Source organism: Hyaena hyaena, unplaced genomic scaffold, assembly GCF_003009895.1.
Source record: "Hyaena hyaena isolate Hyena2069 unplaced genomic scaffold, ASM300989v1 scaffold_90, whole genome shotgun sequence".
In the NCBI taxonomy this organism is placed as follows: domain Eukaryota; kingdom Metazoa; phylum Chordata; class Mammalia; order Carnivora; family Hyaenidae; genus Hyaena; species Hyaena hyaena.
Window position 1 is genome coordinate 865976 of NW_024080722.1, and position 12065 is coordinate 878040.

Sequence of the window (12065 nt, forward strand, 5' to 3'; positions counted from 1 at the left end):
ACCTACAAACGGTCAAAACGATTATTATATTGAGTTTACCACAATAAAAAAAAATTACAAGATTGGGACCACACCACATACCATTAAAAAAAATTTCCTTATTTTTATTTCTTAATTTTTTACTTTGGTGCAAGCATTCCCTGAAAGCTTTGCCGAACTTCCCTGGACGGCACGGCCATCTGGGATGGCTTCCACCCGGCCTTCTCCCCCTCCCTCCTTCGCGTGGGGTCAGCCTTGCGTCTCAGCCCAGCGGCTCCCTCAGTTCCCTCCCGTTTTCCTTTCACACAGCAGTTCCCCGGAGGCCACCTCATTCCATCACATTCCATCTCATCCTGGCATCTGCTTCCCGGAGGTCCAGGATTCACACACAGTGAAGGAGCCTAGCCACCCGCTCACAGGCACTGGGAACCCCCAGAACAATAGCCGAAACATACTGAGCCACGACAGGCTAACACACTTCAAAAAAGCTTTTATTGAATTCAATTTCCAAAAGGAGAGATACATGAGACAATTGTGCAAGGACCCTGAATCTCTGCACGGCTGTTTTTGGCTACTGTAGAAACACACTCACACACACCAGAGTGGCCCTGCTCGCCGTAAGGTCTCCGGGGGCTGGACTGTTATAAAAGGCACTGAGCAGTGACGGGGGTGGGGCCTGCCCGTCCTCAGGCAGCCAGCTCAGCCATGACCCTGTCCAAGGGGTCCACAGCCCAGTAGTTGTCATCCCAGCCAAGGAACCAGCCCACGAAGGAGGGTGGCTCGAAGCCTTGCTTCACGATGGTGATGGGGGTCCTCCTGTCGCGGTTAGCCGGGTCCGTCTCGATATACCGCTTAGCTGCAGACACACACGCAAGGAAAGAAAAGCCCAGGAATCCTCAGTGCCTCCTTCACCAAGGAGAGGTGGCTCAGGCCAGGAGCTGCCCCCGATGGCTTTTGTTCCTAGTGCCTCCGATGGCCAGTCCCTGTACTAGACGCTCCCGTCCCTTAAGGGCGATGAGCGCACAAGGCTCCTCCATCACCCTGCCCCGGGGAACACAGGAAGGGACAGCCCCTTCACGGCTGAACCCCCTGCTTCACAAAGTTTATATCATTTTGCACTCTCGCTCTCCCCTTTGGAAGATATTAAAGAACCAAATTTAGGGTTCTGCCTCCCAAATCAGACCCGGGCAGCTACCAGATCTGCTTCCTAACATCTAAACACTGAGGAGTTGGGTCCACGGGCATTCTGGAAACTTAAAGCAAGCAGCCTTTCCCTGGCATGACCTGAGGCTTTCCGAAGGAGCCGGTCTGCTCTTCCAGGGCCCCAGGCAGGGCTCACAGGGGCTGACCACGGATGGGGAAGTGCCACCCCGTTGTCACGAACTCCCAGACCCGCGCGGGAAGCCGTTCCCACCGCACCACAGGAGACAGACCCACAGGCAGACGTGGTCCTCACCAGAGCTCAGGGCTTCTGTCTTTTCCTCTTCTTGAGAATCCTTTCCAACCCAGACAAAGACCTGGAGTGAGGCATGAAACGAAAAGCGTACATGAGGGCGCGGCGCACGCTACCTGCTGGAGGGAGAACGCGCAGGCCCCTGGTGCCCGGCCGGGACTGGGCACGGCCCACACACCAGGACCGGAAGGATGTGCAACAGGGTCTGCAAACTGGTGACCTTCAGACACACTTTCTTTGCCCACCCACCACCGCACGTTGGTCTGTAATGCCTGTTTCGCCAAGTTTCGTTACCAGCTTGCGTTAAAATCTAGAATTCCACGTTCTCTTGAAAACTTGGAGGGTCTGGTGATCACGGGCCTTCACCCTCATGTGGACGAAGCTGTGTGGCAGCCCCACCCCCCATCTGACTTTAGACCAGCAATTCCAGCTTGCCTCAGGCTCCGCCACCCCATGACCCCCCATCTCAGCCCCCTCGCTCACTAACATTGTTTAACTATGAGTTTGAGAGCCTTCTCTAGAAGTCTGGCATTTATTTGCCCAACAAATGAGCGGCCAAACGTATATACACACACCAAACATGCACGGAGTCTGCTCTGTGCCATTTCTGTGGGTCTGGGCCACATGGCTCTAAGGCTCGGAAGGAATGAAAACAACTTACCACCACTACCACTGTCATGAGCCTTAATACAAGTCTTGTAATATGACAGTTTGTATGTGTATCTAAAATATTTTAAAAGGGTGCCTGGGGGACTCAGTCAGTTAAGCATCTGAGTTCAGCTCAGGTCATGAGCTCATGGTTCATGGGTTTGAGTCCCACGTTGGCTCTGTGCTGACAGCTCAGAGCCTGGAGCCTGCTTCAGATTCTATGTCTCCCTCTCTCTCTGCCCCTCCCCTGCTTGCACTCTGTCCCTCTCTCAAAGATGAATAAATGTTACGAAATTTTTAAAAATATTTTAAAGAGCACCTGTCACTGATCAGATGCTGTCAGATAATAAAACACCAGACTTTCTCTTTCTGATTTACAAACGTGTTCCCTGCTAAACTAGAAGCCCCTTCACAGCAGGTATTGGGTCTACTTTGCTCGTCACAGGATTCCAGCATTTTTCCTGGAAGACAGTGGTGTGGAGTAAACGTGGGCTGAATGAATGAATACACAGATGAATGAACAGATTACGTAGCCAGCGGAGCAACTGACAAGTGCTGGACGGCTCAAGCTGCAAACATTCCGGTACTGATCTTCCAACGGGCATCCCGACAAGAAGAGCTGGGGGGAGCTCACTCCTCTGTGGCTGCCGTCTACAATTTTGATAACTCTGATAGGAAGGGCTACTGACTGCATCCCCCTCGAGAATGTTAAGTCGTGCGAGGGCAGGAGAATGTCTACTTTATATACTACCCTGTCCCCAGCACCTAAAGCAGTGTCTGGCACAAAGCAGGTGCTCAGTTAATACTGGTCACCCGAATGAGTGACACCGTCATTCCTCCTAGTGCTACACAACAGCCTTCCCCAGGAGGTGAAGCAGAGAGAGCTCAGAGCCCTCCCAAACAGAAGGAGATGCACTTCAAAATGTCCAGAGGACATTCTGTGGACAGTTTATGCCTGCAGATGATATGCTAAGTTCAAGTTTCTTTACCGGTAGATTCAGGGAGGAGTTCACATTCCCCTAAGGCCTGGGAGACAATGCTGGTCACCCGATTGGCATTTATACGGTGTCTCGCAGTTTGCAAGGTGATCTTATCTACATCTCATCTCGTTGAGTTAGGCAAGGTAGGTCCCATCACTCCCATTTTGCAAATGAGGAAATGGAGGCCCAGAAAGGGAAAGCGACTTGCAGCAGCTCAGGGACCTTTCCAGCAACCTCTGGCTCTTTCAAGTCCTTCTGGCAACTGATCTCAGAGCTGCAGTCTAGCGCCTCCCTCAGCCCCCGAGAGCCTACGCCTTCCGTCCTCCACCCACCTGGTCCCAGGTGTCCAGGAGCATGACGTCATCTGTGGCCAGGTCTTCCTGCATGAGCTCGCCAGGAACCTCTTCGATCTGGGAAGGAACAGAAGGGTTAACACGGGCCATCCAGAGGCCCTCCTTGCCCTGGGCGGCCCCCTCTGCTCCAGCCAGCAGGGGATCCTTCCTCCTGCTGTGCCCTTGAGGGCTGCTCCCTGCCCTGCTGCTGACGCCACACTCCTTGCAATCCCGCCTCCCAGTGAGTAAGTGGAGGCAGAAACCTCCGCAGGGGCTCACCACGAAACGTCCGATCTTGTTGGAGCAGGCAAAGAGGCGAGGAGGGTGGGCGTCCATCTTCTGGTCCTTCAGCCGTGGGGACGTGCGGTAGGCGGCCTTCCCGCCCAGCGCCTCCCAGAAGCTGTCTGTGAGGGGGAGGCCACACCAGTTGCCGACAGATGCCGCCTCCCCGCCAGCGCTTCTCATCAGACCCCACCATACACCCTGCCCTAGCACAACTCACTGCTCTCAATCCCCCCTCTGCCTTCGAATCCCGGGGGGGCCAGTAGGGGAAGGGCCTGAGGGAATTTCGAGGTGATGAAATGGGCCCAGAGAGGGCAGACTTGGCAGTACACACAGCCAGGAATGACGACAGCACTGCGGATGGGGATAATTATCCCTGCTCCACAAACAAGGTAACTGCGGCTCAGAGAGGTTAAGCAACTCACCCGACATCACACAGCTAGTAAGGAGTAAAGGCAGGATATGAATCTTGTCTGACTCGAATTCCCCTATTCTTTCCACTACACCTGCTCTGTCCTTAGGTGGCTATTTAAGTTCGTTAGAATTAAAGACAGTTAAACATTCAGTCTCATCAATTCCCAGCAGTCATATTTCAAGTGCTTATTAGTCGCACGTGACTAGTGGCCACCAAACTGGACACTGCAGGTATGAACATGTCTATTGTCTCAGAAAGTTCCATTGGACAGTGCAGCTACTCTTCCCGATTTCTACTAAGCATCAGGCGGGAGGGAATGGACTCAAAAGCAGAGCAGGAAGACTGAGGGCTGCCATAAAGGTGTTCCTCCCAATGTTCTGGAAAACAGAGCAGGCTTTTGGCATTTCTGTCCATAGAAATTCTTAAGGTTAGGAGAGACTCTGCCTCCATGAGGCTGTTACTCCACCTGTCGTTCAAGGCCTCCTAGCAAGTGACCACCTCCTCCAGCAGCCCTCCCTGAATGCCCCAGCCTGCATTGAGCTCTGCTTTCTCTTAACTCCTGGAGGCCTCCCTCTCACTGACGATAGCCCTCTCTTTAATCTAACCTGCTTCTGTTGAACACACAAAAGGGGACAGGTACGGAGAAAGGGCAGGGATATGGAGCCCCCCCAAGCAGAAAGGAGGGAGGGAAATCTAACGGCCACAGGCCCCCCTGGCCCCAGCTCCTACCTGGCTCGCTGCCTTCTGCAACCTGCACAGGTTGGGCCCGCAGTACCCTGAGCAGCTCCTGGGCCCCTGTCTTCTCGGCCTTGCTGGCTCCTGCCCCCACCCACAGGTAGGCGGCCGAGGGGGTTTTCAGGACAAAGGCATCATTGGAGTTCAGTGCACCAGCTTTAGGAATTATCTGGGAAGGCAGAGTTCGATTAATCAGAAGCCAGACAAAAAGTCCTCAGTCCCCTCCTCAGTGCCCAGGGGACCCTGCCGCAGGACCAGCTCTTAGGTGGAGACGTGGAAGAATGTACCCATCACAACTGAGGGCGCATTGGACAATGAAAAGCCTCGCTGATCCACTCCCATGATTCACTAATGAACTATGGCTCCCAAGGTAATTCTAGAATTCTGGGCTGCATTAACAGAAGCTGAGTACCCAGAACAAAGGAGGTGAGATAGTCCCATTCTCCTCTAGGCTGTTCAGACCATCCTATAGGATTATGTGCACCTCCCACCATAAAAGGGATAGTAGCCATCTGGAATGTAATCAGACAGGGTCCAGATGGTGAAGAATGGACTGTTAAATAGTGAACTTCCCGTTGTGGCAGGTATGCAAGGGGCACCAGGCATCCCTGAGACAAGAGGAAGTCTAAGACATACAGTTCTGTTTGCCAGGGCAGGGAAGGTGCAATGAGATGTTTCTTAACTTATGCCCCAACCCCACCATCTTGTGACTGGAGTCTGGGGCGGGGGGAGGGCGGGGGTGGGGGGGGTTCAAGTAGGCCAAACCTTCCAGAAGGCCAAGGCCAGGGAGTTACCTCAACGGCTCTTGTGGCTCCCGAGCTGCTGGCCCGGACCTGGAAGAGGCGGGTACTGGCAGGCGCCGTCTGCCCCCCCTCACGGGAGGTGCCACCCTTATAGATGATCATAGGCTTTCCGCCAAACAGGCTCATGAGGTGGGCGGGCTCCTTGCCTTGGACCACGCGGCTCTGCGGGGGAGGTACGAGAACAAGTCAAGAAGGGAGAGTGTGGGCAAAGGTCCTTCTGAGGTCACCGCCTACCGCAGCCACCCTGGCCTGGGCCCTCCCCCAAACAGGGCCATCACGCCAGTGTCTGCTGCGGGGGGAGAATAAGCATGGCCCCGCGACACTCAGGGTCTGGGCGGAGAAACGGGAGTTCCAGGAAAGCTGGGGACGGCACCCTGGCCTCAGGTCCGCGGGCGCGCCTCGCTGCGCTCCCCTCCCAGGAGGACCTGCCTTGCTGACCCTGACTCTAGTCCAAGAACCAAGAGAACCCATGTTTGCAAACATTCCCTTAAATGGAAGCACACGGGCTGTCAGTGGACATTCTTCCAGAATGGTGACGTCAGTCCGGGGCAGGAAAGACGGCAGAGGGGTGAGCGTAGAGCCTTCTAGATATGGAGAGACCCCTCTTGCACAGCCAGAGCAACCTTTTAAACTCATAAATCCCTGCAGATCACATTTTCTATGTAGCAACATCCCTTTCTTCCCGGGGTTAAGGTCAAATTCCTCCCCATGGCTCCTGGGTGGTCTAGCCCCTCTGAGCACCTCTCCAGATTCCCATCATGGCACTCTGTCCCTTGTCCTAACACTAAATGCTCCCTCCCACCTCAGGACCTTTGCATATACTCTTCCCTCTGCCTGAAAGGTGCCTGCCCAAATCTTTCTCGTCTGTTAGGTCCCTGCAGAAAAGTACCTTCCTAAGGAGGTCCTTGTCTCATGCCATTAGGTCTTACTGGGATCTCCACGTTCTTACACTTAACATGTATGTAGAAGGGGCCTACTATGGGCCGGGCATGGCTCTAAATGCTTTACTAACATGAACTCTTTATATGCACAGCAGCCCTGCAACATAGAGGGGAGGCTCTGAGGACACACAGGCATGGAGAGGCTGGCCCAGAGGTGCGACAGGGCTCACCCCCAAGCAGGCTGGCTCCACACACACCCCCAGCCAGGCTGCCACGCTGCCTCTATTGCCACGGGCTCCGCTGGACATCTTTCTGCCCCCAAGAGTATAAACTGCGTCAGCACAGGGCGGGACCTGCGTCTTCATGGCTGTGGACGCAGTGGGGCACAGGGAGCCCTACGGGAATGTTTGTGGGACGGGAGGATGGATAGTCGGGACTGACGAGTGGCCAGATGGACAAGGTGACCGAGTGGGACTCCGGGCCGGCCTCACCTGCACAGGCGTCCCTCCTAGCTCCTCATCCAGCTGGGCGGTCAGGATGGCAGATGCGGCGACCTCATCCTGCGTGGACTGGGCACCCTGCCTGCAAGGGGGAGTGGGACTCAGCGCCGAGGTCTGCACAGAGCTCGGAGCGTCTCCTTTGCCCCGGGCCTGGGAAAGCCACGACGCTCCAGGTTACGGGTCATGAAACCGAGGCGGAAAGGGGATTTCTCTCGAGCGACCAGTGCCGGGAAGCAAGCCAACACACCACACCTCCAGCTCAGCACTGCGCCTTCTTCTGGGACCTGAGCAAAGGCAACGGCCCTCCTTATCCTAAGTGGGCCCCGTGGAGGCCGGCTGGCGCGTCCCAGGCTGGGCAGCCACGGGAGAAGGTGCTCTGAGAGGCCAGGAGGTAGAAAGGCGGCCGGGACAATTCTCATGTGGGGAGAGGCAGGGGACAGTGCCACCAGAGCTCACTGGCGGGACAAGACATTGGTACTTAGGGGCGCCTGGGTGGCTTAGTCGGTTAAGCATCCGACTTCAGCTCAGGTCATGATCTCATGGTTCGTGGGTTCAAGCCCCGCGTCGGGCTCTGTGCTGACTGCCAGCTCAGAGCCTGGAGCCTGTTTCAGTCTGTGACTCCCTCTCTCTCTGACTCTCCCCTGCTCACGCTCTCTCTCTGCCTCTCTCAGAAATAAATAAAACTTAAAAGAAAAAAAAGACATCAGTACTTAGCCTCATGTGACCGCACAGAGAGGTCTGTGCATGTCCTCAAAAGGCCCACGGTGACTGCCCTGACGGGGGAGACTAGGGGAGGTGGCTTCGGTTTTCTGCCCCATCTCCTCCTATACGGTCCCTATTTCCCGTCACTAACGTGTAGTATCTGTATAAGCGAGCAAAATCTGAGAAACCAATGTGTGATGGAGCTACTGTTTTCAAAAAATGCCTTCCCCTGAATTCTGAACTACGTGTGTGTATTACCTAGTCAAAAACAATTTCCTTTAAGCTGTCTTTCTTTCTTTCTGTTTTTAAGAGAGAGGGAGCACGTACCTGTGAGTGAGGGGGAGGGATGGAGGGAGAGAAAAAGAGAGAATCTTAAGCAGGCTTCACGCCCAGCACAGAGCCCAACTTGGGGCTCAATCTCACAACCCTGAGATCACGACCTGAACTGAAATCAAGAGTCAGATGCTCAATCGACTGAGCTGCCTAAGCGACCCGCCTTTAAGCTGCTTTTAAAAGTCCGAAGTCAGGGCGCCTGGGTGGCTCAGTTGGTTGAGCGTCCGACTTTGGCTCAGGTCATGATCTCAATCAAGGTTCGTGGGTTCAAGCCCCGCATCGGGCTCTGTGCTGACAGCTAGCTCAGAGCCTGGAGGCTGCTTCTGATTCTGTGTGTGTCTCTCTCTCTGACCCTCCCCTGCTCACGGTGTCTCTTTCTCTCTCTCAGAAAGAAATAAAAACATTTAAAAAAATAAAATAAAATAAAAAAATAAAAGTCCGAAGCTGTTGAATTGAAAGGCATTCTACAAAATAACTGACGGGCACTCACCCACAGTAGTTATGGCTATGAAAGAAAAGACTGAGGAGCTGTCACAGATTAAGACGTGGTGATTAAATGCCACTAACAAGTCATGATGACTAAGTGCCACGTGGGATCCTGGGTTAGATCCTAGACCAGAAAAAGGATATTGGTGGGGCAACTGGTGAAATCCAAATAAGATCTACAAATTAGTAAATGGTATGGTACCAGTGTTCATTTCCTGGTGTTGACCATCGTGCTACGGTTAGGTAATCGAGGGAGACGTGTCATAGGTTCATGGAAACCGTCTGTACTGTGTTTGAAACCTTTTGGCAAAAGCCCAAAGCTATTTCAAAACAAAAAGCTTAAAGAAGAAGAAATCCAACAATTATTGAGAAGTTTTGAGATTGTATAATAAGAAAAATACAAGTTAAAAATATACGATGGGGCAGCTGGGTGCTCAGTCGGTGAAGCGTCTAGCTTTGGCTCAGGTCATGATCTCATGCTTCGTAGGTTTGAGCCCCACGTCAGGCTCACTGCTGTCACCACAGAGACCACTTCGGATCCTCTGTCCCCCTCTCTTTCTGCCCCTGCCTTGCTCATGCTTTGTCTCCCAAAAATAAACATTTTTTTTAAAAGTTTAAATTTTTTTTTAAAAAATATACTGAGATACCGTTTTGTAAATGGTAAGGATTTCAAACATCCCAAAGTTTGGGAACACAGTCCGCCAGTGAGGCTTTGGGGAAACAGACGCTCTGGCTTGTTGCTGTTAGAAACGCAAAATGCTGGGGCGCCTGGGTGGCTCAGTCAGCTAAGCGTCCGACTTCAGCTCAGGTCATGATCTCATGGTTCGTGGGTTCGAGCCCTGCGTCTGGCTCTGTGCAGACAGCCAGCCTGGAGCCTGCTTCAGATTCTGTGTCTTCCTCTCTCTCTGACCCTCCCCTTCTCACTTTGCCTCTCTCTCTCTCTCTCTCTCTCTCTCTCTCTCTCAGAAATAAGACATTTTAAAAAAAAAAAAAAAGAAAAAGAAAGAAACACAAAATGCTACAGGCCCACCTAGGGAAATGGGCACTATGGATCCCAATGATTAGCACATGGACCCTGATCCAGCAATCCCACTTCTGGGAACTTACCCTATAGACATTCCCTACACATTTTTTTTTTTAATGTTTCTTTATTTTGGAGAGAGAGAGAGAGAACCTGCACAAATGGAGGAGGGGCAGAGACAGGGAGACACCGAATCCAAAGCAGGCTCCAGGCTCTGAGCTGTCAGCACAGAGTCCAACTTGGGGATTGAACTCACGGTTCGTGAGACATTGACCTTAGCTGAAGCAACTGAGCCACCCCCGCGCCCCTCGCTACATGGTTAGTGCCCCTCCCTACATGGTTAGCACCCCTCCCTACACTGTTAAAAGGATGTTTGTTTAAAGTCACTAACCACGGCAATGTTTGTAATAGCAAAAGACTGGAATCAGTCCAAGTATAGAGTAGCAGGGAATTTGTCAAACAGGCTAAACTGTAGCCACACAATGGAATATTATGCAGCTGTAAGGGGGAAAAAAGGACAAGGAAGTATTCTATGTACTGACATAGATTGATCCCCAGGAAGTATTAAATGAAAAAAGCAAAGCGCAGGACCAAATATTCACTATGCTATCCTTTGAGTAAAGAAGGGCGGGAACTGAGAATAAGTCATATTTGCATGAACAATGACTGAAAGAATATATAAGAAACTAACGAAGGCAGTTACTCAGGGAGGGATGGAAGTTGGAGAATGGGGTGAAGCGGGGTGGGAAGAAGACTTCTCAATAGATAACCTTTTTCTTCTGTCTCGATTTTTGAATTATGTGAATATCACCCATTTTAAGGGAATTAAAATAATTTTTAATTAGAAACTATGTTACAGTACTTAATGTGGAATCGTGGGGGGGCGGGAGGGGGGGATTTTCTGTTTCTCCCTAACTTATTGCATCTCCTACAATGGACATGTGGTATTTCTGGAAGAACAGTGTAAAAGCTGTTTTGAGAGATAAGACAAGTGGTGTTGCCTTACAGAGAGGAGCCTTTCCTAACAGCGTGGCCCCCACAGCCTTCTCGGCCCATGCCGTGCTCCGGGCCCGGCCGGTGCCCCCACACTCTACCCACAGCAGGGGCCCCATGGCCTCACCAGTTGTAGATGATCTGTCCCTGACGGCCGCCGTGACGGTAGTTGTACAGAATGATGTAGCTGTCCCCACCGTAGAACTGGCCGTACGTGGAGGGGTCCACGGGCACTTTGTTGGAGCCTTCGATTCTCCAGATCTGCCAGGGCAAGGCTGGGCTCAGACACGGTCAAGGCACCCCCACCCCTCACCCCCAACTCAGGCCAGGGAGGAAACTGCGGTGTGACAGATCACGGTGACACGGGGGGGACGAGCTTTTTATACGTGGCTGCACTTGGGCTCAGACTGAAGTTAAATAATTTGCCCCAGTCCCAGACCCACTATGATTCAACCCCTCAGGTCTCCCACCCCAGATACCGTACCATGCCCCCACCTGACCCCCTAGCTCCCCCAGGGAGGGATCGGTACAGGGACGGGTGGCTGCATGGTGGTATACAGGACGTGCTTTTAGCGAGCGTCACCCAGCGAGTGCCCACCTGGAAGTGCCACGAGGCTCAGAGTTTATTCATGAAAGTCTGGCCCGGTGCCTGGTATAGGGTGTCCGCTGTGCACATGGCAGCCACTCTTATTATTAGAAGGTTATTGTTGTTTTTACTAATGATACCGCTCACTGTACAATTATTGAGTCATCACTCCAGAAGCAGGGCCACCCCTGGGTGACCTCAGAATGATCTCTTAGCAGAGCTCGGGTGACAAGTTTTTCCACGCCAGCATGAGGCCCTGCAGCGCCACCTGGTGGTGCTTCAGAGACACTGATCCCTCCAAGACGGAGAACCTCCCCACTTGAAAATTCTAGGTGATGGAGTGGGCTTAGCCCCATTTTACAGGCAAGGAAAGTGAGGCTCAGTTTAAGTGACTCATCTGAGATCACACAGCCGGGCTTCCAGAGCTCTTTCCATATTGCCTATCCTGAACATTTTCACTGCATCTCCCCCCCCCCCCCCCCCCCCCCCCCCCCCGTGGAAGGAAGGAATGAATGAACGAGGAATAATAATACCAATGACAAAAAAACAATAAAAACGAACACACCTGCTGTTTCGATCATGTAGAATGTTTGCCAGCAGCAGACTCTACTTCATAAACACCTCTGGACTCCAGCCCCCACCTTTCCATCTTTTCACTGTGACCTTCCTGGGGTCAAGGTTGTCTTCTCTCACCTAAACTATTACAGCAATCTCCTCATGGCGTCTCAATCTTCATTTTCCCACCTCTAACCCGTTTTCACAGTGAGTCTCAAAAGCAAAGAACTGAGCCTGTCGCATTTCTGCTTTTAAAGCAAGAAAAAGGAAAAACCCTCACTAGCACCCACTGGTTACAGGATCAAGTCCACAGCCATGGACATGGCATTCAAGGCCCCTCCTTGAGGATGCAGTCAAGCCCCAGGCTCTTGGGGCAGTTTC

At 52.5% G+C, this 12065-nt stretch overlaps 1 protein-coding gene across 3 annotated transcripts in view; it reads right to left on the reverse strand.

The window, feature by feature from the left end:
* Positions 1 to 449: 449 nt before the first annotated feature.
* Positions 450 to 12065, reverse strand: part of GSN (gelsolin) — a 54124-nt gene continuing 42508 nt past the window's right edge. For all 3 annotated transcript variants that reach the window (XM_039234619.1, XM_039234617.1, XM_039234618.1), the window contains 8 exons: positions 10671 to 10804; positions 7000 to 7090; positions 5619 to 5789; positions 4819 to 4993; positions 3672 to 3796; positions 3393 to 3470; positions 1436 to 1496; positions 450 to 835 (listed from right to left, as the gene is read on the reverse strand). In XM_039234619.1, coding sequence (XP_039090550.1) covers positions 666 to 835; positions 1436 to 1496; positions 3393 to 3470; positions 3672 to 3796; positions 4819 to 4993; positions 5619 to 5789; positions 7000 to 7090; positions 10671 to 10804 — 1005 coding nt within the window. In that variant the 3' untranslated portion in view covers positions 450 to 665. The remainder of the gene's footprint in view (positions 836 to 1435; positions 1497 to 3392; positions 3471 to 3671; positions 3797 to 4818; positions 4994 to 5618; positions 5790 to 6999; positions 7091 to 10670; positions 10805 to 12065) is intronic.